Raw genomic sequence first — 25,783 nt, forward strand, 5'->3', positions numbered from 1 at the left:
GGAGGCCTGGGGCAGAAGACCTGGCCCTCTCCGGGCCTGTTTTCTGCACTCTGTGATGGGCACGCTGGCTGGCTCCGGGCGCCTGGATGCAGTTTGTGGTCAGCGGGTGCTGGAGCAGGCAGGTAAGGAGCCAGGACACACACACAGAAGAGCTGGAGGCTCTGAGAACCCAGGCAGGCCTGAGGGGCACGGGAGCCCGAGCCAGGTCCCAGCCCTGCCACTTCGTATGGCTGTTGGCCGGTTGTTTCCCTTTTCTGGGTGACACAGCCCACCTTGTGGGATGTCTCGAGGCTCTAAGACATTAACTGTATCAAATGCTTCTGTGATGCTGAGTGTGTAACAGGCACTATTCTGAGCCCTTTTCATCAGGTGACCACACAGCCCACACACGGCCCTGCTTCACGTCTGTTCTCCTCACATCCAGTCTGGTTTAACACTTGTCTGGGACCAAGATATCCCAGTTAGATAATAAATCACACAGTCACCCTAACTTTACACATAACTTTGTGCTATAGAACTCACATAATCCTTGAAACAACCCTCGAGGAAAGGTTCTATCATTACCCCCATTTACAGATGAGGAAACTCAGATACCAGAAAGTGTCCCCTCCACAATCCCTGACCTTGGAAGCTCTGACCCAGGCAGTGAGCTCCAAAGTCTCCATTCTTGCCTCTCAACTCTAAATTTCCCATGGAGTTCAGACAGTAGGCAAGTGGGAGACAGTGGGACGAGATCCGAGTGCCCCCCCGCACCGGTCGGGTGCATACCCACCAACCTGGGTATGCTCCGGCCCTCCAACATTCTGGCTCTGAGTCAAGAAACTCACAACCTGGAGAAGGGAAGGGCTACCTACTCCAGTATTCTTGCCTGGAATAGTCCATGGACAGAGCAGCCTGGCAGGCTACAGTCCATGGGGTCTCAGAGAGTCAGACAGGACTAGGCAACTGAACACACAGACACAGGGGGCTTATTAGGACCAAACGTGTGTGAAAGGAAAGCAGATGGTGATTCTTGAAAAATTCAAATTTCAGAATATTTTTAAAATAAAGTTTCAAAGTTCTTAAAAAAAAAAAAAAAGAAACTCATAACCACGCTGCTTTCCCTGTTTTACAAGTGGGGAAACTGAGGCTGAAGGAGGTTGAGGTGCAGTGGGCTCCCCGGTGGCAGCAGGGTCTGAACCCAAGTCTGTTCAAGTTCAGTGCTTGTGTTCTCAGCTGTTCTACCTTGTGGCTTCCAAGAAGAAAACCACAGCTGAGAAGTGGAAGTTCCTCCCGCCCCTCACCTGTACCACCGCGTGCAGGGGTGCCTGTGTGGCCCGAGGCTTGCCGTCGTCCTCCATCAGGCCGGTGGCCACGAAACTGAAGCCGCGGAAGAGCTGATGGGCACCAGCACTGGGGGGGATGCCTGGGGAGTCTGCAGAGGCAGGAGGCGGGTGTGAACAAGAGGAGGCACCCTTGACCCGAGGTAGCCCAGAAGCTGGCCGGGATGGGAGCCTGGGCAGGACCTCTCATCTCTGGCTTTGGCCCATCTGCCCGTGTGTGTTCAGACAACTCCAGTCCTGTCATATAAGAAACAGCAAAAACCCTCACATCCACCACCTGCCCAGGCCAAGGTACTTTATCCATTCCTGGAGGCCTCCTTGTGTCTGGTCTGCCCCTTCAGGTCCATCTTCTCTGCAGCAGCCAGAGGGAGGGTTCCAGTCACAAGTCTGTGCCCTGTCTGTACCTTTCCTCTGCCCTTGGGCTAGCCCAGGCAATGAGGTGCTTGTGATCTTAGCCTCCTTTCCCGCACTCCACAGCTCAGCCACGCCCAGCTTCTCAGATCCTTAGAGGAGACTCTAAGCCACTGGACGTGCTGTTCCTGATAACTAGACAGCCATTCCTTGTCCATCCTCTGAGGCTCAGCTCACACACTGTCCTCTGAGAAACCTGGCCTCACGCTGCTCCTCCAGCCCGGTGCCCCTGTTAAGCTGCACTTGCCGAACTGCCCGGAGCTGACTTTGTCTCTCTCCCACTACAGCCTGAACCATATGAAGGCAGGGCCTGGGTCTGACTTGTTCACCATCAATCCCCGCATGGCTGGCATACTAAGGTACCTGGTACATACTTGTCAGATAAAGAAAGATGGGACAGGCTGCTCGGAGAAGTGACAAGTTCCCTGACATCAGAGACGTGCAAGCCACAGTGAGAAAAGCACCCCTCTGGTAAAACCTGTCCCTCTAGGAGGCCTTTCGGAACACTCCTCCCCAGTATGTGGCCAAAACACTAGGATTTACCAAGTGCCCTCTCAGAAGCCCCCTCCTTGGCTTCTATCTGTAATCCCATGGACTGAGTGGGTCTGCGGCTAAGTCCGTGTTCCAGATGCGTCACCGAAGCCCAGTTGTCAGAGCAGCCAAAGCTAATTCCCACGCTTGCCCTGACCTCTGGGCACCGTCAGCCCTGCTCTGCCGGACCGTCCCCACCTCGCGTGATTGCCAGGTCAGATTCCTCACCCTTGACGTGAGTGGGAGCCTGATGTCTGGTCTTTCCAGTGGGCTGAAGGTGCCCGGGGCCAAGGGTCCTGACTTTTCTATTGTGGCCCACTCACTCACTCACTCCCACCCCCTTGCCCAGGCACAAAGAAGCCCATAGAGCCCCAGAGCGGGACCGCCAGGCTGAATGAGACAGGGACAAAGAGTCAGAGACTCCCCGCCTGTCTGCCCACACACCTGGGCCTGCTCAGCCCTCAGGGCCCCTGCGCCCCAAGAGGCCCCTGACTCCCCGCTTCCCTCCTGGGGAAGGGAAAGCCCAGGACAAAGTCAGACGAGGGACGCACCCTTGGGCGTGCGGGACGTGAACTCAGTGTCAAAGTAGAAGGTGTCATCAGGTTGCGCCACGGCTGGCTTGAAGGGTGGCTTGATCTCACGCCGGTACAGCTTCTGCAAGGTGGGGTGGGCGCCCTGGTTACCTTGGCACCCCCACAGCCCGCCAGCAGCCCCACGCAGGAGGAGGAGTCAATGGCCTGGACGGAGCACAGGCTATGCAGACAGGGCGTAACTGCTCGCCCTTGGGAGGCCAGCCCGTGCCCTCAAGGCCACATTGTCACCTCTGCTTCACATCGGAGGCGCGAGTCAGCAGAAGCCCCCTCCCACCACAGCCGAAGCCCTGCCTGGGGCCCGGGGTGGACAGACTCACTCACATTCCAGTCAATGGTGGAGTAGAAGACGTGCCGCTTGATCTCCTCTGCCCCATCAGGACCGGAGCCTGAAAGAGCCCAGATGAGGGCCTGCCTCAGGGCGTGCCAACCCCAGACAGCCGCCCTGGCCTCCGAGCGGCTGCGCCTCACTGGGGTCTCGGGCCAGGGGCTCAGCTCACGCCACCCCAAGTCCATCCAGCCATCATCCCGAAGCCTACAGACCACTCAGCATTTTCCACTTTCTGGAGCCTCTTAATGATCAGGCTCCCATGTACTGATGGGAGGACGGTCCAGAGAGGAGAAGCTAGACAACTTGTCCAAGGCTAAAGTTGGGACAGGTCAAACCTTTCCTGAGATCTGCAGGGGGTTCCCACCTCCCCCAACCCTGCACCAACTTAGGCCTCATCTCTGCTGCTCTTAGCCCATCGCCTTTGTCAGCCACCAGACAGGCTCTCCCTCCTTTCAAGCCCAGACGCCTGGATGGGACCTTACAAAGCAGGTCAAGGTCCAGGTGAACCCGGGAGCCAAAGAGCCAACACACACTGAGCAGCTACTACAGGCACATTCATGTGACTTCATTTAATCCGCGAAGCTTGAGACCATTGTCCCTGGTGGAGACAAGGACCTCAGGCTCCAGGGGGAGATGTCAACTGCTTTGGGTCACTCTGCTCACAAACAGCACTCATCCGACCACAGTATCTGTGGAGGGACCACCGCGTGCCAGCAGTGGGGTCCCGAGCCCCTGGTGCCTGAACTCGTGCCCCTTCTTCTGAGCCAGCAGCCTTGGCGGAGGAGCCGTGCCGGCCTCTGTCCTCATCCCCAGGGGGAGTGGAGATGACTCAGTTCCTGCTTTCCCCCAGACACAGGTCACCCCCCCGCCCCACACTCCACACATGGGGCCAGAAGGCAGGGTGGCCGCCGGCATTGTCTGCCCACACAAAGGACAACGGCTCCTTTCAGCCCCAGATGTGGCCCCGTGGCCTAGGCCACAGCTGTACCCGCTCCCCTCCCCTGGGCTGGGGCTACTTACCAAGCCGGTTGGCAGGATTCCGCTTGAACAGAGCCCGCAGGAGGCTCTGGGCTTCCGTGCTTAGAAACTGGGGCATGCCTAGCTTCGCCCTGCAATGGCCCCCGGGTCTCGTCAGGGTTGAGCTCCGCCCCGGAGGCCCCGTCTCACCTCCCGCCTCTGTCCACGTCTCATTTCCAGCTCAGTCCAGACAAGCCGTCCACTAACTTCCCTCCCAGAGACTCAGGATTCTCCACCCACAGGCCCCTGTGGGTGAACAGGGGGCCCTAGCAAAAGCGCGGCACTCAAACCAGCGGAGTGTCTCGCTCTTGGAGGATGTGAGGATAGGTGCGGGGTGTTAGTCTGGCCCCCAAACGAGGCCAAGAAGAGGAGACACCTGGAGGTGTCAGAGAGGCTGGAGCTTACTTCAGAATCAGAGTCATAGTCTCCTTCCGGTCCTTCCCCTGGAAGGGCAGGGAGCCCGTCAACATCTCAAACTGCAGGGAACAAGGATCCGTTCAGGCTCTGGTCCCGCCCCTCAGGCCCCCCACCTCCTCCCACCCGGGCCAGCCGCTCAGCCCCCCGCCCAGGAGGTCCACCTGGATCAAGAACTGTGTGTGTCCCTCCCCTCTCCATCAATCAGACCACCAGGAGCAGAACTAGGGGCCTGAGGTTGGGGAGAGGCCCAGTATGGGGTAGGGGGCACCCCAGGTGGGGCCAAGCCCGGAATCCTTCCAAGGAAGGAAACTGCAGCTCGGAGGAGTGTGAGGCCAGCTTAGCTATGAGAGGACAAGAGAAGAGCCTCAGAGACCAGCAGCCACCCTCCCCTGACCCTGTGCCCCACAGGTGGGGAAACTGAGCCCCACTGCCCGGGCTGGATGCTGGGTGCTCTACCCCTGCCTGGGCACTCACCATCAACACCCCATAGGACCACCAGTCTGCACTGTGGGTATGGCCCTGCCGGTTGACGACCTCGGGGGCCATGTACTCCACCGTCCCGCAGAAGGAATAGGCCTTCTTCTCATGGTCGATGGCTTCCTTGCTCAAACCGAAGTCTGTGGCAAGAAGCACAAGCGGACACACCTTCAGGACCCCCTGCCTTCCTCGCTGCCACCCCTGCACACCCATGCCCCCCTGCCCAGAGGCCTGAGGGCATCACCGCTATGGTACACAGGAGGAAGCCGAGGCCCAGGGGGGTGAGATGGTCTGCTCAGCATTACACAGTGGGGACCTGGGATTCAAACCCAGGTCATGCCAGGCCTGGACTTTTGACCACTTCTAAGTGCCTGGCACAGCCTCTCAGGATAAGCAGATACCCTAGCCCTCAGCCCAGGTCCATCTAGAGCCCATCCTGCCCTCCCCTGAAACCGGAGGGGCAGGTGCCCTCCACTCACCAGTGAGTTTGATGTGGCCTTCCTCATCCAGAAGGATGCTGCAATGGAGAGAGGGGGTCAGGGCCCCTCAGTCGTGGGCCTTTTGTGGGGTCAGGTGACGTCACGGGTCTGTAGGGGCTGGGCTCAGCCCAGGGAAGCTGGCCCACCAGGTCCGGCTGATGAACGGGTGGGTGGCGCAGGGACCGGCGGTGCCGCACAGGAGTGTTGCCTACCTTTCCGCTAATTCTTGAAACAACTGTGTGAGGTAGGTACTTACATGGCCCCATTTTAATGATGGGGAAGTTAAGGCCCAGGGAGGTTAAATAACTCCCCTAGTCAGAGAGTTAGGAGGTGGCAGAGATTAGATTTGAATTCAGGTCTGCCTGACTCTGCGCTTCCCCGGTGGCTCAGATGGTAAAGAATCTGCCTGCAATGCAGGAGACCCAAGTTCAATCCCTGGGTCAGGAATATCCCCTGGAAAAAGGACTGGCTACCTACTCCAATGATCTTGGCTGGAGCATTCCACGGACAGAAGAATCTGGTGGGCTACAGTCTAAGTGGTTGCAAAGAGTTGGACATAACTGAGTGACTTAACACTTTCACTTTTCACTTTCTGCCTGACTCTAAAGCCACATCTCACTCCACATAAGCACCTGCCCCTGGCTCCCAAGTTACCACTTGAGGATATTTAGATGTTAAGGAAAATTCTACAGAGGGTCATATCAAGGAAGGGCCTTTAACGGTGGCATCTCAGATGTCATACTGGATTAGCAAAAAAGATAGGCAATACCCAGGCACAGAGGTACCTGGTGCTTGGTGATGGCAGCCCTAGTGATGAGGCAGCCCCCCAGGCGAGCCTGCCACCACCACTCTGCTCCACCCACCCGTTCTGGGGGCAACCCAAGAGAGGAGGACTTTCTCAGGGGGAGTCCCCCCCAACCCCCTCAGACTGGCTGTGCTCTAGAAGAGGCTCCTGGGGCCTGCCTCTGCACACCCTAGGGAGCTGGGCAGAGCTGGGCCTTCACTCACTTCTCAGGCTTCAGGTCTCTGTAAATGATGCCTAGACTGTGCAGGTGGTCCAGGCCCAAAGCCAGCTCGGCCAGGTAAAACTTCACATCCTCCTCCGTGAACATAACCTGCAACAGGCGGGAGGGGGCTTCAGCCGGGATCACCCCTTTCTCAGGAGCTGGGGCACTGGGCAGTCAGCAGCTTCCCCGTCCTCCTAAGAGATTCCATACCCCTTCTCTTTATGAAGGGGTTTGAAGAATGAACTGACTAATATGCAAGTCGCTCATGGTAGCATTGAAAGGCACATAGGGAAAGGCTGGAGACAGCTCAAGGGTCAAGCAGTAAACTGAACTGTCTCCTTCCCACATAACGGAGTGCTATGCCAGCCATGCGGGGTTCCCAGGTGGTTCAGTGATGAAGAATCTGCCTGCCAAGCAGGAGACATGGGTTCAGCATCTGGGTCGGGAAGATCCCCTGGAGGAGGGCATGGCAACCCACTCCAGTATTCTTGCCTAGAAATTCCCATGGACAGAGGACCATGGCAGGCTACAGTCCATGGGGTCGCAAAGAGTCAGACACGACTTGGCAACTAAACAACAATGCAACCATAAACTAGAACGAGGATCCCTCCATACGGTGGATGGCTACAGATCCATCGCCAAGATAGAGGCGCCAAGTCACTCCAAAACACCCTGCCATGAAGAAAGCAAAGTACAGTATATATAGAACAGTATCCTGCATGTAAGAAAATAGGGGTCAGGATTCAGATCATACATTGAATTGGTTTGTATTTTTTTCCCAAAGAAACATGGGAAATTTAGAAAAGAAAAATGTTTACCTAGACGAGGGAGTCGAGAGGGCTGGGGTGGGAGGAAGACTTCTCAATGGATATTTTTCTTCTCAGTCATGTATTATCTATTCGATCATTCAAACAGCATTTTAAACATTTGAAAACTTTGGTTCTCTTCTAAAATTTAATTTGTATTACTGGTCTCATTTTTATATCTGGCTCAAATTCTTATATGTGAGTTCAAAAGCCTTTTGGTTAACAGCACATAATCCTAAAGAATCCAGCTTTCCAGGTGGATTTGGGCTTCTTCGAATCCTCATAACCCTGCCCAGGGAAGCCCTGAAAAAAAATGGAAGTGAAGGGGTTTCCCTGGTGGTCCAGTGGTTAAGAATCCACCTTGCAATGTTAGGGGCACGGATTTGATCCCTGGTCTGGGAAGATCCCACATGCCTTGGAGCAACTAAATCTGTGCACCACAACTGCTAAGGCCAAGCTCTAGAGGCCAAGAGCTACAACCACTGAAGCCCATTCACCCCAGAGCCCATGCTCCACAATGAGAGAAGCCACCACAAGGAGAAACCCAAGCACTGCAATGAGTCACAGCCCCCACTTGCTGCAACTAGGGAAAGCCTGAGTGCAGCAATAAAGACCCACCACGGCCAAAAAATAAATAAAAACTCGCAAATAAATAAATCTTAAAAAAAGAAAAAAAAGAAAAAGAAGCAAGGAGGTGAAGAGGTGAGAGCCACGCTTGGGTTCCTGGAATCAGGGCAGGATCACATCCTGGGCCTGATTCTCCTCACCCATCTCAGGGAACTCTCAGAAGCTCTGCCAGGGAACGGCCTCTGTCCCAGAGTGGGTCAGGGAATGCTGGGCAGGCCTGGGGAGTCCCAGGTGGAGGCCTCACTGTCGTGCCAGCTCCATCCAGGGCCCTGGCAGGGGGTGTCCGGGTGTCCCGGGTGTCAGCTCACCTCTTTAGAGAGCCGGGTGAAGAGGTCCCCGCCGCGCAGGAAGTCCAGGATAAGGTAGAGCTTGCCCTCGGTCTGGAAGGCTGGGGAGGCAGGAAAAGGCCATGGAGGAGCCAGCTGTGCCCTGGGCCTTGTCCCTGCACCTCAGCTCCCTTGGTCTGCCAGCCGGCAGATGCGGCAGTATACAGGAGAGGCAACAGCCCCCCAGCAAGGGCAAAGGCTGGCAGGTGGGGTGCGAGGTCAGCGAGGGTCTGTGGTCTTACCGTAGTGCAGCTTCACCACAAACGGGTGGTTTACGTCAGCCAGGATGTCTCTCTCCATTTTGGTCCGAACACGGTCACGCACTGGTCAAAGGAAGAAGTGGCTTACCAAAGGTCTGGCCACCCAGCACAGCTCCGCCCCTAGCCTTGGCTAAGAAGGACTCTCTTTTCTACTTGTTGCTCACGTCTCTCGGCAGTGCCCAAGACTGGCCCTTGGTGCCCTGCCCATCTCTCTAGCCCTGTCGCTAGCTGTGCCCCAAGGGGCCATTTGATCCAGCCAGTCTAAGTAACCTGTTCCTTGTGTGCCCCCAGCCTCTGCCCCTGTGGCTCCCCCTGAGATGCCTTCATCAGCCCCTTCTCCATCTGGCATAAAAATCTCCAATTCCCAGACTTCCCTGGTGGTCCAGTGGTTAAGACTCTGCGCTTCCACTACAGTGGGCGTGGGTTCGATCCCTGGTTGGGGAAGTTCCACATGCCATGCGGTGTGGCCAAAAAAAGCAAGAAAAAAAAAACCCCGATTATAGCTGGGGGCAGACTCCCTGGGCACGAATTTCAGACTCGTGGGTCTGAGCAGGCACCTCACCCTTTTTTTTTTTTAAGAATAAAAGTCCCTAGGCCATTCTGATCATCAGCAGGTTCTCCTCTGACTCAGTTCAGGCACTCTCTCCTCCAGGAAGCCTTCCTTAACCTGCCAAGCTGAGCTGGAGCCCTCTGGACTCTTGCTCTATGTCCCCCTTCAGAGCACCTTTCACCTTCTTGTAATTTTCTTGCTTCCCTCACCAGACAAGGCTGGGACCATGCTGGATTAACTCCCCTCATCACTGCTTCCCAAATACACCTATCATTTTTCAAACTATTAATATCGCTCTACAGTTCTGTTCAGGCATACTTCCTCCCTCCTGGGGTGTCTTTCCTCTATGCTTTCAGTCTGGGGAGAAGGCCTAACTCACCCTCTAAAGGCACAGCTCACCTGGCTACTCCCATGGAAGCCCCTCCCGTGTGAGGCTGAAACCCAGATTCTCCTGGGTCCCAGCACCAACTGCACCAGCCTGTGGGGTCCCACACCCCCTCCCCCGTCCCAACCTGGGAGCCACTCACAGCATCTTTCTCCTCCCATCATCCCTCCTGAGGAAGGATTCCCATCCCTACCAGGCTGGTCTTAGAGCATCACAGCTAAGTCATCCTACAGCCAGCCCACTGTGCCCACAGGAACCCAAGGCTAGTACCTCCTATTCTGCCCCCACCATCCTAGCTGGGGCCCACTCCTCCTGGTCAGCAGGACCAGCCTGGTCCCCAGGCTGATCAAGGAGTCAGTGTCCAGTCCAAAGCCCACTCACAACTACCCTCACACCCTAAGTCTGGGAATTCTAGATGTGGGCTCAGCTCCCTTCTGAACCTCTCCATCCATCTCTGGGACCCTGCCTTGACTCACCCTCTCCAACCTGCCCAGCTGCCTCGTTCCCTGGGTTCTCTCCTCTCCTCTCACACTCTCTTCCACTCTGAGAGGTCTCCCTCAGACTCTTCAAGCATCATGAAGCAATTCTGCTCACAGAATGCTTCTGCCCAACCACGGAGATGCCTGATCTCTGAAGCCCTTGCCCCCCCACCGCCAACACACTGCACTCACCCCCTGCCTCCTGCCAGACGTCCTTCAGCTACAGACACTGGCACTTGGCTTAGGGGGGTGGGAAGAGGTTAATCCCCGGAAGTCTTTTCTTCTGAATGGATCCTGTCTTTGCCATCAGGGACGGTGGGAGAGAAGGAGGGGCTGAGAATAGGCCTGTTTCTACATCTTCAGACCGGGTATTCCTGGTGAGAGAGCTGTCTCTCCCATCAGACCCAAGGGCCCTGAGAGCTGGTGTCCTCTGCCCTCTATCTCTGCCCAGCCTGAGGCTCTGCGGGGAGGTGCCCTCCACTCACCTTTCAGCGTCGCCTTCTTTAGTACCTTCATGGCGTACAAGTGCCCACTGTCAGGTCGGGTTACCTTTCGTACCAGGAAGACCTTAGAAGGCATTGGGGTGGGGGTGGTGAGGGGGAAGCAGAAGAGAAGATGGGCAGGGGGCTGAACCTGCCAGCTCGCATGCCCCAGGTCCCAGGCTGACCTCCAGCTTCCCTAAACACCAGGTTGCCCTTGTGTTGCCCCTGGGTACTACAGTGACCTCTCTCCTCCTCCCCTCAGACCCATCAACCCTTGCCCTCTGATCCTTTGAGCTCCAAGGTGATCCCCCCACCCCTACTGTGACATGATCAGTGCCGCCCTCCCAGCTATGGGCTCGGGACTCACTTTGCCAAAGGATCCCTGGCCCAGGACCTTGAGGAGCTCAAAATGGGATGGGTCGGCCTTCTCTGAGCCAGCCTTGACATGGTGCGTGATGGAGATCTCCTTGAGAACGCCCTCATCCTGATGGAGGAACAGAGCTGGTGAGCACGGTGGGCCCCATCCAGGTCAGCACAGGGCATGGCCCCCCATCCCGAGATCCTACTCCCGCTGGATCTCAGCAGACAGGGTCCTGCAGGCCCGAGCAGCCAGCCACCCTGGAAAATGGGGCCTCCCAGTTCATCCATATCAAAACCCGGGGAGGGCCAAACCACCAAGGTGCCGGGTCAGGCGAGCTCGTATTGCTCCTGCTGCTCCAACCTGGTCAGGCCCAGAGGGGTGCCCAGGCAGGGCCGGGCTGAGCCAATGCCAGGCTCTGACTGAGGCCTACAGACCTGCCCCAGGTCCTCCCTGGGAGGCTCCCCTCCTGCGGCTACAAAGGTTTTGGTTTTGCCACAATAGGAAGTCGAGTTTGCCCGCGTACTGGAAAGGCACAGCTGGGCTTTTGTTTCTGGCCAAGATGGAAGATGGGCTCTCTCTGGTAGAAGGACAGGGCTAAGACACACAAGGACACAAAGTCGCCACCTCAGACTCCCCCTAGCAACCCAGTAAGTGCCGGCCTGGGGTGGGGGGAGCAAGACCGGAGACTCTCTGCGCCACCCTCTGACACTTCCTTCACACAAGTCTACTAGAAACTCCTGCCAGTCCCAGATGTTCTGGAACCCCTCTGCTCTCCCTCCAATCTGTGGATACCGCCCTGGAACCCGGAAGCGCCTCCTCACTTTCCCAGGAAGCAAGGCTGGACAGGGTCTAGTCACCCAGGAGGGTCAGGCATGGGCAAGGAGAACCCAGAGCCAGCTGTTTCCAAACTGGTTACCAGGGCACCTGTTCCAGAGACCACCGTCAGGCCAGGCCCAGACATCTGGGCACACTCACCGAGTCCTGCCTGGGGCCAGGGCCAGGGCCAGGGCCGGGGGCAGGCAGGGAAGTCTGGCTGATCCTGGGCCGCTGCTTCCTGGGCAGCCAGGGGAGCAGGGCCCAGAGCCGCAGACGGGGCGGCTTGGGATCCTGCTCCATGCGCCCGGCAGGGCCGAGGCACCATGGCAGGAGCAGGCAGCGTCCGGGGCTGCTGCGGAGGTGGCCAGGCCCAAGGCGGATGTGCAGGGTGAAGGCGGGGGCTGGGCCAGCCCAGGGCCACCAATCACTCAGGGCCTGTGGTTTCCCAGCTCCCTTACCACGCTCCCTTCCTCTCTCTCCCCCACCCTCCCCATTGCCGGAGGGCTGCCCTCTGGCCCTCCCCGCCATCCTCCCTGTGGGCCTGCAGAGGGAAAGCCCCATATGCCAAGCCAGCTGCTGAGGAGGAGACAGGTGCCCAACAGGCAGACACAGGGACAAGACATGTTCAGGCAGATGAGGAGGGATACCCAACAGGCAGAGGCAGGCTCCCTACAGGTGAAGACAGAGGAAGGCGCACATCCAACAGATGGGTAGGAGAGTCCCCGTGCCCAGCAGGCTGGGATGCACGGGGCCATGCACCCAACAGGAAGGAGGTGGGAAGAATACACTTCCGACAGGCAGAGACAGATGGGGACGTGTACCCAACACACGGAGGAGGCAGGAAGGGACTCACACCCAACAGGCAGAAGTGGACAGGGACTCACCTACCATGGAGAGGCAGGTGGGGGGGACACATTCCAACAGGCAAAGATAGATGGTGACATGTACCCAACAGGCAGAGACAGATGGGGATCCAACAGGCAGAGGCAGATGGGGGCTTGCATCCAACAGGTGGAGACAGATGGGGAATGTACTCAACAGGCAGAGACAGAAGGGACACGACACCCAGCTATGTGACATGGACCCAACAGGTAAAGACAGGCGCTCATGGAGTGGAGACAGACAGGAAGCCAACAGCAGAAGCAGGAGGGCAGCGGTCAGAGGCCCAAGGAGGCTGACACACACCCAGGGCAGACACACAGGCACCCAGAGGGTCAGACCCTGGACTTGAGGGAAAGAGCTCTGGGTTCTTGCTGGTCCAACTGGGGGAACGTCACCTGCAAAACCCCGGCACTTGAGAGAGAGCAGTCTGGTACCCGTGGCCGACTCATCTCTGAGGAATTTCATTTCTTTGGGCTTTCCATCCCATGCCAGGGCCTGAGAGGGGCCCAGGATCAAGTCACTAGACAGAGACGGATTACACTGCTGAGTGTAATCTGAGGACTCTGACCCTGACCCAGACAGATATCCCAAAGCTGTCATGCCCCACTTCAGGAATCAGACACTGAGCCCCACCGGACAGCGCCTCCCCCAGGCTCACAGTGAACTGCTGGCAGAGCTGGCTCAGACCCAGGTCCTCTCCCTGGCAGCCGCCTGGCCGGGGGTCAGCAGGCCTCAGGGGCCAGGAAAGGGAGGGCGGGGAAGTCAGCTAGCACCACGTCCTGCCGAGCCAAGCCCGCCCCCTCCCTCAGTACCAGAGAGAGTCTGGGGACTTCTCCCTCTAGATGCTGACCCTCAGAGACGCCTCCCTTGAGGGACCCTGAACAGCCACAGAAGCTGCAGTCACGAAAAACTGCAGGTCACTCAGGCCCCTGAGAGGAACCCAGTAGGTGGGACAGGCAGAAAACCTGGCTGAGAGGGGCTGGGGAGGGCCAAGACCACACAGCAACACCGCCCCGCCCAGTCCTGAGGTCTGAGTCTCCACTGCTAGGTCTGCCTCTGACTGAGAACCATCCCTGGGGACAGAGGTAGTCACCCGGAAACCCCAGGGCACAGAGCCACCCCCAAACCCATTCCTGGAGCAAAGCCTTGGTGACAGACACCACTGGAGGCTGGCCAAGCCTCTGCTCACCTTTCTGGGGCAGGGGCGTGAGTCTCTCTCAGCCCTGGGGAAGTCTGCTGGGGTCTGCATGGTGGGGCCCACGCCTATGGCCAGAGAGCCTGGCTACTCCCCTCACTTCTGCTTTTGCAACTTTCCTGGCCCAGAAGGCAGGGTCCCTGACCCACTCCTTCTCACTTCCCCCTCTGCCGGGAGGAGGGACAGAACATGGGTAAGGCTCCCCTGCGGAGGAGGGGACACTGTAGACCCCAAGCCCACGACTCCAGGGTGGACCCAGAGAGACCCCGCTCCTCATCTCCTCTGATCCTAAGGAAAGGAGAGTGGGACACAGACAGAAGTCACAAGGAGAGGCGGCAGTGACGCAGGGGACACCCTCTACCTGCAAACACCTCCAGGAGAGAATGGGGGGCAAAAGGCTGCAGGGCCACCATCTCTGACAGTCCGGCCCAGAGCATGGGCGTTCCTCCCACTGTGGTGACCTTCCCGTCACTGGGCCCACCCAAAATGGCAGCCCACAGAGCAGGCGCGACTGCACTCAGCGCTGCCCTGAAGAAGCCGGTCAGCCCAGGGCCCTGAGGTGGGGGCGGTGGGAGAGGGGGAACAGTGCAGAAGGCATGGACCTCACAGGTAGCCATGAGGCTGGGGGAGGCCGGGCCCAGCCCTTTGCCACATGTCCTCACCACATCACTCACCCAGTACCCTCACAGGAACTGACACACACAGATGCACGCAGTCCGCTGATCGGAAACCATTTCCACAGACATCCCTTCTGTGGAAACACACCCCCACGTACACAGAACTTCCCCTTCCAGTCTCCACAGAGCCCCTGACAACAGTCTGAGGAGGCCTGCTGGCTGTTGTGCAAGATGCTTCCTTAGACTGAGGCCTCTCACTGTACTCCAGCTTCTTCTGGAGGGCCTAGGGTCTGGGGTTGCCCTGAGAGCCCCAAAGCTCTCTGGGTCCAGTACCAGCTACGCCCCCTGCCCCGACTCCTCACTACCCCTGTATCCTTCAGAAGCAAAGGAAGGCTCCCCATGGCTGGCAGGGCACAAGAAGGGGCAATAGGAAGGAAGCTGTCTCCAAACTGCCTGCACTGGAGGGGTGTGTGCAGGGCCTGGGAGCCGCCGGTGGCAGCAGCGGGGAGGACAGCACCAGACCCCACCCCCTGGTCGTGGCCCCATTCCCCCCATAGATACTTCCTCTTATTTACTTCCTCCCACAAGGCAGCTGGAGAGAAGCCCAGAGCGCCCCCGCTCCCCGCCGCCCCCGCTACCACACTCCCTGCCTGATCCCTGGCCTGTAGGGTCCCCATCCCAGGCCTCCCTCCAGCAGCTGCAGCCCAAGCCCACCTGCTGATCTCTGGCCCTAACGGACATCAACAGCCCCGCCCCCAGCTGGCAGCATCTGCAGGGCCTCCCAGGGGTGCCCCCTCTCATGGGGCAAACATCCCCAGACACCTCTCCCTGCATGCCTCTCGGCAGTGGGTCCACAGTTCCCAGGCCTCCTTGATAGGCGAGCTGGCCTTGGGCCCGAGGCCAGGACTGGTATGCAGTGACAATGAGAATTGTGCCTCTTAACTGAATATTTATTGCAGGAAGCCATTCTTTCCTTCAGCTTTTATTGGTGTGCATTCTGCCAGGCTCGGGTGTCCTACTCCAAGGGAAGTGCTGTCATCCCATTCCAGAGAGGAGGAAACCAGACTCAGACAGAAAGTGACTTGCCCAAGGCCACATGGCCAGAAAGGCGGACAGCTCGGGACAAAATCGAAGCCTACAGGCCGAAGCATTTCATCATCACCCTCCTTGTGAGGCTGCCAGCCTGCATCCCCTCTGGACATTACTCACAGCTATGGGCCCCCGGCTGTGTCCCCAGACCAGTAGCCAGACACTAGGAGGCGCACGTGTTAAGGAAGTCTTCAGCCTTGTCCTCAGGCAGCTCCCCGAAACACACAATAACGACACGGAAGCATGGTGTGCAACAGCGCAGGCAAAGAGCTGGAGGTGCCCACAGGTTCTCACTACCTGCCCGGGGTAAGATCTGGGAAGATGCGACAGTCTAGCTGGACCCTGAAGATGAACAGGAGCTGGCCAAGCAGAGAGGAGGAAAAAAGACACTCCATATAGAGAAAGACCAGCACGGAAAAGAGGCCTGAGGCCAGGAGGGCAGGGTGGGAAGTTAAGAACCGTCTACTCATTTGCTCCCGTGCAACCCTCACTCCCTATCTAAGCCTCAGTTTCTTCTGTAAAATGTTCGCACCCTCAAAAGGTTGTTTTGAGAAGCAAAAATGGGCCACAAAGATAAAGGGATGTGGTAAACAGAACTCCCTGAACAGCAAGGGCTTTCTTACTGCGGCAGGGGCTCCTCTGGGCAGGCTGAAGGGACAGAGTCCACGGGTCTCAGGTGTTGAGAGGGTGGAGGGTGAGGGAGCCTTCCCCGGCCAGTCCCAGGGAAATTCCCCCCCAACACCTGAGACTCCCAAGGCTCCCCGAAGTCCACAATCACATCCTGCCTGAGCTCCAGCCAGGGGAGCATGAGGGATCCGGGAGGGATCAGGGTTTCATAAACAGGAAGAGAGGAGGGGAGGGGGAGAGACGCTCAGCTCTCAAAATAGACCTGCAGGCGCTTCCAAGGGGTCCAGCTCCGGAGATAGCCAGGGAGGGGGCCTGGGGTGCCCAGTCCACCTCCAGGAAGGGAGGGAGGGTGAATGGAGCCCCAGCATGCCTGAAGGACCAGGTGCACACGGGGAGCTCTCATCCTAGACTGCAGTCCTCTCTACAGCTGCTAAAACCCCAATCCCTTCTTCTGCCTGAAACGGATCAAATAAACAAGCATTAAACACCAATATGATGTCTCAAACACTGCTGGATGCTCCAATTTATGCACATCACGTTCCCTCCTTCTGGGTGGCCCTGACGGTGGACTCTATTCTCCTTTTACAGAAGAGGCATCTGAGCCTCCGAGGGGTAAAACAACTCGCCCAAGGTCAGCTGGCAAATAAGAAAGAGGAGCAGAATTTTGAACTCAGAGAGCCTGCCTCTCCTCCAAGTCAGGCCTCTCCTCCCCCTGGAAGGCCCACTTCTCTCTCCAGCTGCCCAAATCCCGGCTTTCGAGGCCCAGGCAAATACCAGCTCTGCGGGGAAGGTGACCTGGTGCCCTACAGCCCACGTTTCCTCTTCTGCCACACACAGCAGTGCCCGTCCATCTGGTCCACCCTCAACCTTGAGAGTGGATGCTACTGGGTTCCCTGAGATGTGCTCATCTCATCATGCCCCAGAGAGGCAGGTAGGAAGGTGGTATATTTCACTGCCCACTGTCAGGCCTGGCACTGAATGGAGGTTCTATGTGCCCACAGCCTGTTCCTCCCCATCACTGCACCCACCACACAGCTTTCTTGTCACCACCCTTCCCCAACGCTGAGAACTCCCTGAGGGTGGGGTGTTGACTTCATTTTGGGATTCCCAGTGCCATGAACATGTGATGATGCAAAAGATAAACCAGCTCCTTCCACTGCACAAAGCGATGAGGTTCTGACCACAGGCTGAGCGCCCCCTGGTGTGTTGAGCCCAAAAGTGGGCACTGGGGATGCTACGAGATTCTGCAGCAACAGAGAAGGTGAACGAGCAGGTGCCGAGTAATGACGGAAACTGCGCTCACGGGGACGCAGTGCTCCTCCTCTTCAGCACTCAGTGTGTCTCCTGGGCTGGGAGGAATGTGGGTTCTGTGGTCAAGCAAGACCTGACTTCATTGCCCATTAGCGATCTGACCTAGGGCCTCAACTTTCTCATCTGTAAAATGGGGAGAGTAACAGTTTCTACCTCTGGGGATGTTATGAGAACCAAATGCAAAGCTCCTGGTATGGCACTTTCTCTCCCTTAACGTAGCATTCAAGGCTCTCCCTGCCCCATCCACGTCCAGCCTCGTCTCCCTTCCCACCCCAGGATCTGCTCCAGAAGCAGGAAGGAATCACAGACTTGGGATCAAGAGTAGTTTGTCCACCTGGGTAAGTGCTTGTCTTCTCTTAACCAGCCCCTCTAGCTCTGAGGTGAGAAGCTGTACTCACCACCAGTTCCCTCAAAGCTGCAGGCACCTTTGCAACCCCTAGAACTACAGCCCCAAGATCTGAACATCTGGACCTTCACTGGAGACCTACAGTCACTTCATTACTAGGCAACCAGGAGCAGCTACTTGGTGGGAAGAGATTCTCCCACAGGAGGCTGAGACATGGGGCTGAGACAAGTCAAGGGGCCCAGTCCACATGACTCGGCCTGGCCTTTGGTGACCCAAGGTTGCCATAGTAACAAAAAGAGGAGGGGTGGGAGCCTACTTCTGTTGGCCTGCCCTACCCCAGGAAACTCGGCTCCCTTATCTTAGGAGGCTGAGTCAAGACAAACATCAGGACCAGCCCTCAGTCTATCTCAAAAGGTCGGGCTTATGGTCTGGTACCTGAGCAGACCCAGGCCAGAAGGGCGCGGCCACTAACAGGCAGTGGAGCTGAGCAACACGGCCAGGCACTCAGGCTGCCAGGACTAAAGCTACTGTGTGCCAGGCAGCTGCTCTTCTAGCTGTCCTTCACGTCACTCCTGAGAGGTAGGAGGCAGGTACCATTATTCCCATTTTACTGCTGAGGAAACTAGACTCAGAAGGGAGAAGCTTCAGGTCAAATGGCGATGGTGGAGGCAGGACCAGAACTCAGGTCGGCTCTACCGCCAGAACTCAGGCCCTGTCCTGCCTGGCGGCTTCCACAGCCCCTCCCCAGCCAGCAGCTCTGCGACCTCACAGCGCCTCGAGAACTGGGTGAGGCCATTCCCAGCACGGCGATGAGAAAGCCCAGGCCAGACTGTCCCCCAGCCTCGAAGTGCTGTCAACACACAAAACCAGCAACAGGCCCTGGGGGCTGAAGGGACGGACCCAAGGGGAGCAGAGAGCGCAGAGCTGAGGGAGCCGGCCTGGGAGGGGGCCTGAGAAACGGCCTGTGTGCCCCACGCTAGGCATTGGGCCCTGGTGTGACTGGAGGCCACCAGGCTCCCTCCAGCACCAGGTGCCATGCCCTCGTCAGGCCCAGTGGACTTAAGCCTCTCCCATCACCCCTTCACCCTCTTAATACAGTCAGCCAAGCCACCATGAGTAAATAAGCAGAGGAAGCGTCCTGGTCTGGGGGACGGGTAAACCTGAGTTCTAGCCTGGCTTCTGACCCTGTCTGGGCCATAGTCCACTCCCCTGAGGAACCGGAAGGCTGAATCGAGTAATCCTGACATACGGGGCTGCCTCGAGCATTAGGTGGGCCCAGAGAAGGACTTGGGCTTCCCTGGTGGCTCAGTTGGTAAAGAATCCACCTTCAACACGCAGTTCAATCCCTGGGTTGGGGAGATCCCTTGGAGAAGGGAACGGCTACCCACTCTAGTATTCTGGCCTGGAGAATCCCATGGACTATATAGTCCACGGGGTTGCGAAGAGTGGGATATGACTGAGTGACTTTCACTTTCAGAGAAGGAAGGCTGAGCTGGGCCAGGGGGCCTCACACCTGGGCGGGACAAGGTCAGTGCCTCCTTCCTTGTCCACTCCAGGCAAACAGTCACTCCACCCCTGACGATCCCTAGCTCCGGTGCTAGGGCCTGGCCCTTACCTTGGATGGCTGAAGCCCAGCTTCCTCCCCTGAGGCTTGTCCATTCTGGAAAAGAGAGGAGAGAGTGGGGAACACTGTCAGAACTTACCAGAGTGGCACAAAGCAAAGACAGACCCTATGGGGCGCCCCAGCCCTTGGATGCTCCCAGTGGCTAGAGGGGCCCTGGAGGTGGGGGCGGGAGTTCTGGGAGGGGACAGGCCTCAAGCCTCCTGCAATCGCCCCAACTCAGGTAGCCCGCTTTGGGCACCCCTCCCATGTTCTCTGCCTAGAAAACATCTCATCTTTGAAGGTCCGGCTCAAATGCCATCTCCTCCCAGTGAGAAGGAAAGGACTGTGGGTGTGTGCCAACTAACCAACTCAAGAGGCCTCAGTTTCCCAATCCGTAACATGGGTATTTACATCCACCTCCTAGAGTTGATGCAAGGGCTGAAGGACATAAAGTCTGGGAGAGTGTCCAGCCCAGAAATGCTCTGGCCCTGCCTTCTCTGGGACCCCTCTCCATCCTTGCAGAATCACTGCTACTCCCTATGAACCTTCATTTTACCACTTATCACAATGCAGGGACTACGGACTCATGGGCCATGCGTGCTAAGTCACTTCAACTGTGTCCAACTCTTCGCAACCCCATGAACTGTAGCCTGCCAGGCTACTCCAGACAAGAGTATTGGAGTGGGTTGCCATTCCCTTCTCCAGGGAATCTTCCCCACCCAGGGACTGAACTCATGTCTCTTAGGTCTCCTGCATTGGCAGGCAGGTTCTTTACCTGGGAGCCCCTCCTAATAAACGGGAAGTCCTGGGAGGCAGAGATGAGGCTTTTGGTGCTAACAGCTGCTCTCTTCCGCGCCCCTGCTGCACGCCGGCACTGGCTTTGGTACCTCACATCTGTGGCACCATTAAACCCTCCTGACCTGGGAGGTAGGCCCGGGTCCCATTTGGCAGAGAAAGAAACTGAGGCGCAGAGAAGCCTAGTGACGGCACCTAAGCCACAATGCTGCTCAGCGGGGATTCAAAATCCGGTCTCTGACACCAGGAGGTGCTCAAGAGACTGAGGAAGAGGAGCCCAGCGCCCAGCCAGGGCAACAGAGATGCAGGCATGGCAGCTCACCCCTGCACAGTCCTCCAGACCCCAGACTTCACCCTCCGCTGGGTGCTGTCCACCCTGGGTATACCACCCCTTTCCTGTGTGATATGAAGTGAGTAACCTACCCCATCCGGGCCTTGGGAAGCTAAAAGGAGCGGTCCCCAGCCCTCATGCGCAGCAAGAGTGTGGAGAGACCAGGAAGACCCAGGACTTTGGACCAGGGGCCAAGTCCACAGGGCAGCTGCAGTCTTGTTGGCAGCAGCAGGCACAGCTGTGCTTTCCCCATTATATAATCTCCCTGCTCCTGGAGCAGCACTCCCTCCCTGCCAGTCCCTGGACATCCTGCCCCTTGAACCCCCTTAATGCCCCTAATCCTCCCCAGGGGCCAGCGTTCTGAGGCTCCACCATACGTGTTCTCTCTCAGGAGCTTGGGGAGCAGGACTGGGTGGAACCAGGCCTGAGGGGAGGAGGAGGCGTGAGGCCTTCGTAGACGGAGTTCCACTTCACCCAGCATTGCAGACTCTTGACATAACTCTGGATGGTAACAAGGGCCTACACACCAGCCTCCCCCATTCTAAGCCCTCACCCTTCCTAAAACTCAACTGCAACCATTACATTTGAGTGACTCCCCTGGTCACTCACTCACTCCTTACTGAGAACTTTCTAGGTGCCAGGCCTCAAACTCTTCCACGGCTTCCCACTGCCTGTGGGATAAAGTCCCAGCTCCTTGGTATGGCATTCAAAGCCGTCATCTCCAGCTCCCACAGGTGATTAATGTGGGTTCTGGAATCTGACCTTGTGGGTTCAAATTCTGGTTTCTATCACCTGCATAACCCTGAGGTTACTGCATTTCTCAAAGCTTTAGTTTCCTCATCTGTGAAATGGGGATAAAAGTAATGTACCTCACTGGGTAGCTTTAAGAAGCAAGCAAAATAGTGTCTATAAAATAGATACATCCAGGGACGTCCCTGGTGGTCCAGTGGGCCAAGACTCTACACTCCCAAAGCGGGGGGCCCAGGTTGGATCCCTGGTCAGATCCCACATGCCACAACTAAAGATCCCAAGTGCTACAACTAAGACCTGGGACAGCTAAGTAAATATTAAAAAAAAAAAAAAGTACAGCTTGCATATAACTGGTCCACAAACAATCACCATTATTACTATCCCGATTTTGGAGCTAAACTGAACAAGCTGAGACCCTGAACAGGCCAGCTTGTCCCCAAGCATTCGCACGGTGGCTCCTTCTACCAAGAAAGTCTTTCCTGCCCAGTCACTCCAGCACACTCCTGGTCTTCTTTGAGGACCTGGTTAAATGTCTTCTCCTCTGTCCATACAGCCTTAAGTCCTTTCCTCCCTCCTCTGGGCCTCACAGCACCGAGCAAACCTCAGATTAACTCAGGGAGGAGCCACGGCTTGTCCGGTATTGTCTCCTTGGCACCCAGCTCAGGGTCTGGCACATAGCCTGTCAAATGAAACCTCAAACCAGCAAAGCAAGCAAGGAGGCCAGAGTAGGTTCTATTCCTCCCATTTTTCAGATGAGGCTCAGAAGAGCTGAGTGACTTAACTGTGGCCTCTCTGTTAGCAGGTGACAGACATGGGGCTATGACCCAGAGTCACGTGAATCCCCAGTGAGAGACAGGAGGAGGTGGTGGGTGAACCCAGAGGTGGGCGCTTACAGGGCAGTATCTTGGAGGATTCAGGGAGCCTGTCTGGCTGCCTCCAGTCCCGGGGTCTGGCTTGGGTACCATCCTCATGGAACGCCCAGGCCTGTAAGAGTTGATGCACAAGGTCTCTAGGGGGAAATGGGCAGCCCTAGCGAGAGCACTAGGAGTGCAGAGAGGACCACAGGTGACCTTCCCCTTGAAAGCCAGGGTCCTGGGAAGACAGGGCGCATCTGCCCTTCCAGACTGACTGTTGTACAGAGGGTGGAAAGAGCACAGGTCTGCAGCCACAGAGACAGAGCCCCTGCTGCCGGCTCTGCCAGCCACTCGCTCTGAATGTGTCTGTCACATTACTTCTCGAGCCTCGGTCTCCTCACCTGTACTAGGCGGGAAGGTCTGTCTTGTTCACAGTGGCACCCTGCAGGTTGGAGAAGTACTTGCCGCATGGTAAGTGCTCAATAAACACTTGCTGAATGAATGAATGAGGACAATGATACTGACCTTGCAGAATACTGAATGGAAGACCTTGTCTACGAGTCTACAGGAAAGGCCTTCTGGCCCCTAAGAGGGTGGAGACTCTCTCCTCCCGCTTCCTCAGAGAGCAATACTCATGGGCACAGCGACCGAGGGCCCCCAGGCCATTGCGCCCCCTCCCCAGAGGTCAGAGATGGGTTCCAATAAGCATCCTTCCTTCCCACCCAAGCCACTCTGTCTTGGGAAAAAAAGCGTCCGGGGCAGTGTCTGGAGAAGCTGGGCAGCAGATGGACAAAGACAGCACGTGCCCCATAGGCAGGAAGCAGCCCCAGGAATTGGGTTCAGAGCCCAGCACTGGCAACTCTGCCCACTGCTGGAAGCTGGGGGCCAGGTGCCAGGGCTGGCTGGCACTACTAGCCCTCAGCCAAGGCTGGACAGGAGAGTGTGCCAACATCCGGAGCCTCTCCTGGAGTACCTTCCACCTGGCCGGCTTGATCCCAGCTCTTGCCTGTCTTTAAGTCTCCCCCCTACTGGGTAGAAGACAGCGAGAGATCTGGATTCTAATTCTGACTCTGACATTAATTCGCAGGCCAGGTCCCTCTGAGTTCAGTTGTTCCATATGATGACAGAGGTAATACTCCCTACCCTGAGAAGCTGTTTGCAGAATTATTTGACTTTAATAAGGCCACCCTGGTGGAGTGCGGTGGACAGCACAGAGCAAAGCTCTGCACAGCAAGGCTGGGCCTGCGGCCACGGTTGCTGAGCCCAGCAGGGCCAGGGGAAGGCCCCGGCAGGATCCTCACCCACACTTCCAGCGGGGGGGCTCCACCTGGGCCACACCCCAGGCAAGGCCCTGCCTCTGAGCAGCCCATTCTCGGCAGCTTCACAGGGAGGGCAGATCCCAGGCCTCTGCCAAATGCCCTGCCAGCCCCTCGGCCTGCCTCCCTCCCGGCCAGGAGCCTGTACCTGCAGGTCAGGGTGCCGTATCACTTACGTGTCACCTGGGCTGAGAACAGCAGGGCCCTGTTCTCCAGTAAGAACCTGCACCCAACCCGCGCCCTGGCCGCCCCATGGCTCCTGTTACCCAAACAATAACACCGAGTCGCCTGGCACTTCCATGGAGTGGGGAGGAGGAAAACGGGCAGCACTCCTTAGGCCTCCGTACCCTCTCAGGCCCAGAAAGCAGAGGCCAGAACCCAGCCCTGGCCAGTGGAGAAACAGAGGTCCAGAGAGGCTATGGACTGACTGAGGGTCACACAGCAAATTCGAGGTGAAGCTCCTGGAGAAATCACAGCCCCCCTAAACCAAGGAAATAAGCCTGCCTTTTTTTCCTCTCAAAGTTCAGGTGGAGTAGGACTAAAACTGAATTGAGTTTCCTGTTTAAACCTGGTCCCTGCCTCAGGATTTCCCAAAGAGAAGCAGGAAGCAGTGCCCTGGACTGGGAATTGAATTTCTGGGTGTCTGCCTTCCCAACTAGTATAACCCACAGTAAGTCCCTCCCTGGCCTCTCCCAGTCCACCTTCCTCTAGGGAGGCCTAGGTCTCAAGTGTGTGCCAGGACAAAGGAATTTACCTCTGAGCACCGCCCCCAACCCCTTGTGCCCCAGTCCTAGAGGGTGGGCAGCCCGTGGCTAGGGGCTGCAGAGGGCCGTGTTCCTCAGTTCGGAGGGTGAGTCAGCGGGAGAACTTCTGAGCTGTGCAGGGCCCGTAAAAACCCCATGGCAGGGATCCCAGAGCAATTTACTCCAAATTGCGCCTTCAGGTTGGTTACCTAATCTTGCCGCGCCCACCCTCCAATAGCCAGTGTCAGCGGTGACCATCCCTTTAAAGGGGCAGCACACTCCGGGTGCTGGGGACCCAGGATCCTCACTCAGCTCCCAACCAGCAGCCCTGAGGGGCAAGGCACTTGGTGGTTGCCCCAGGTAAGAGAGGGCAGAGGAGGGGATCTAAGTGGGGAGGGGTCCAAGCCCCAGCCAGAAGAAAATCACTTTGGGTCTCAGGCTCTCTGAGGTTTCCATCATCTCCCTCATATCCCCACATACCCCTGGAAAGGCAGTATCACCCACTGTCCTTCCCATAATGAGGCTGAGGGGAAAGTTTTCTCCATCTGCCAGTTCAAGGGCTTGACCTTGACCCTGGGGGGCACAGGAAGAGCGGGCCTTCTGCAAGGTTAGGGCCTAAACCACAGTATCCTCAGGAGGCAAAAGTTGCTTTTGGGAGAAGCTAGGCAGGCAAAGGCCAAATTCCCTAGAGGCCCAACCCTTCCTATGGGAGGGGGCAGGAACCAAGGACCTCCTCATCTCCAGGAATAATTTTCTCAAAGGTCTAAGGACTTTTCCCCATTCTTTTCTCTCCAGCCTGGGAGAGGTGACACAGGCGTCCTCTGACCCTAGCCTGGAGCAAAGAAAACCAAGGGTTTCAGTCCCAGACGGGCAGAGTCACCCCAAATTCCACAACTGCGACGATCAAGAAGGAAATCCTTCTAAGGTCAGCAGCGGAGACGCCGGGAGCCCTTGGGGTAGGGCCGCTGTGAGACATCAAGAAGTTGGCAGGGGGCGCGGGGGAGGGGGCTCCCATGACCCTCGTCTCGTGGAATCCAAGACATCTGGCATCCCAGCCCAGGTCCGTCTGCCCTAATGAAGGAACCTCCGACGGCTCCGGGTACAGGTCCCAGGTGTGTGTGGGGTGAGGCGGGGGTCAGATCTAAGCGCAGCACAGGATTCGCTCTCCGGGGTAAGGGGCTTCCTCGGGGCTTGGCAGAAAGGTCCCTCGCGCACACACACACGGGGCATTAGGGGGTGGAGCCGGAGACGAGGCTGGAGACCGGAGGGCACTCGCGCCCTCGCGGGCGCCCGCCAGGCTACAGCGGCGCCGCGAGCCGCCCCGCCCCTGCGGGGACTCGGGCTTGCCGGCCGCCGGCGCCCGTCCCCCGCCCAGCTCACTCACCTCCGGGTCCAGCGGCACCAGCTCCATGAGCGGCCAGGGCTCCTTGAGCTGGGCGAGCGGCATCGCGCCGCCGCCGGGCCGCCCGTGCTCCACCGGCGGCCAGAGCCGCGCCGCCTCCTGGGTTCTGAGGTCCCACGCTCAGCGGCCCCAGCGCCCCCTTCCTCCCCGCCGAGACCCTCTTGCTCTGGCAGGGCCGTCCGCCGCCGCCGCCGCGGCACTAGCACTTCGGCTCCCTCCGTCACCCGGCGCCGCCGCGCCCATTGGCT

General features: G+C 57.6%; 1 protein-coding gene across 7 annotated transcripts in view; it reads right to left on the bottom strand.

Annotated features, from left to right (window-relative positions):
• RPS6KA1 (ribosomal protein S6 kinase A1) overlaps nucleotides 1-25,783 on the bottom strand; it is a 37,718-nt gene extending 11,935 nt beyond the window's left edge. Inside the window, exons 1-14 of one of the 7 annotated variants that reach the window (XM_069574938.1) lie at nucleotides 25,518-25,783; nucleotides 19,357-19,401; nucleotides 10,865-10,981; nucleotides 10,501-10,582; nucleotides 8,584-8,664; nucleotides 8,324-8,403; nucleotides 6,584-6,690; nucleotides 5,576-5,613; nucleotides 5,094-5,236; nucleotides 4,608-4,678; nucleotides 4,206-4,294; nucleotides 3,179-3,243; nucleotides 2,816-2,918; nucleotides 1,284-1,414 (exon numbers count right to left, since the gene is read on the bottom strand). In XM_069574938.1, the coding sequence (XP_069431039.1) occupies nucleotides 1,284-1,414; nucleotides 2,816-2,918; nucleotides 3,179-3,243; nucleotides 4,206-4,294; nucleotides 4,608-4,678; nucleotides 5,094-5,236; nucleotides 5,576-5,613; nucleotides 6,584-6,690; nucleotides 8,324-8,403; nucleotides 8,584-8,664; nucleotides 10,501-10,582; nucleotides 10,865-10,981; nucleotides 19,357-19,401; nucleotides 25,518-25,580 (1,215 nt within the window). In that variant the 5' untranslated portion in view covers nucleotides 25,581-25,783. Of the gene's footprint in view, nucleotides 1-1,283; nucleotides 1,415-2,815; nucleotides 2,919-3,178; nucleotides 3,244-4,205; nucleotides 4,295-4,607; nucleotides 4,679-5,093; nucleotides 5,237-5,575; nucleotides 5,614-6,583; nucleotides 6,691-8,323; nucleotides 8,404-8,583; nucleotides 8,665-10,500; nucleotides 10,583-10,864; nucleotides 10,982-11,833; nucleotides 12,055-12,951; nucleotides 13,077-13,745; nucleotides 13,885-19,356; nucleotides 19,402-20,562; nucleotides 20,651-25,517 lie in introns of those variants that run through there. The other 6 variants (XM_069574942.1, XM_069574941.1, XR_011254082.1 and 3 more) reach the window with 6 other exon arrangements.

This window comes from Ovis canadensis, chromosome 2 (genome assembly GCF_042477335.2).
Source record: "Ovis canadensis isolate MfBH-ARS-UI-01 breed Bighorn chromosome 2, ARS-UI_OviCan_v2, whole genome shotgun sequence".
Taxonomy (NCBI): domain Eukaryota; kingdom Metazoa; phylum Chordata; class Mammalia; order Artiodactyla; family Bovidae; genus Ovis; species Ovis canadensis.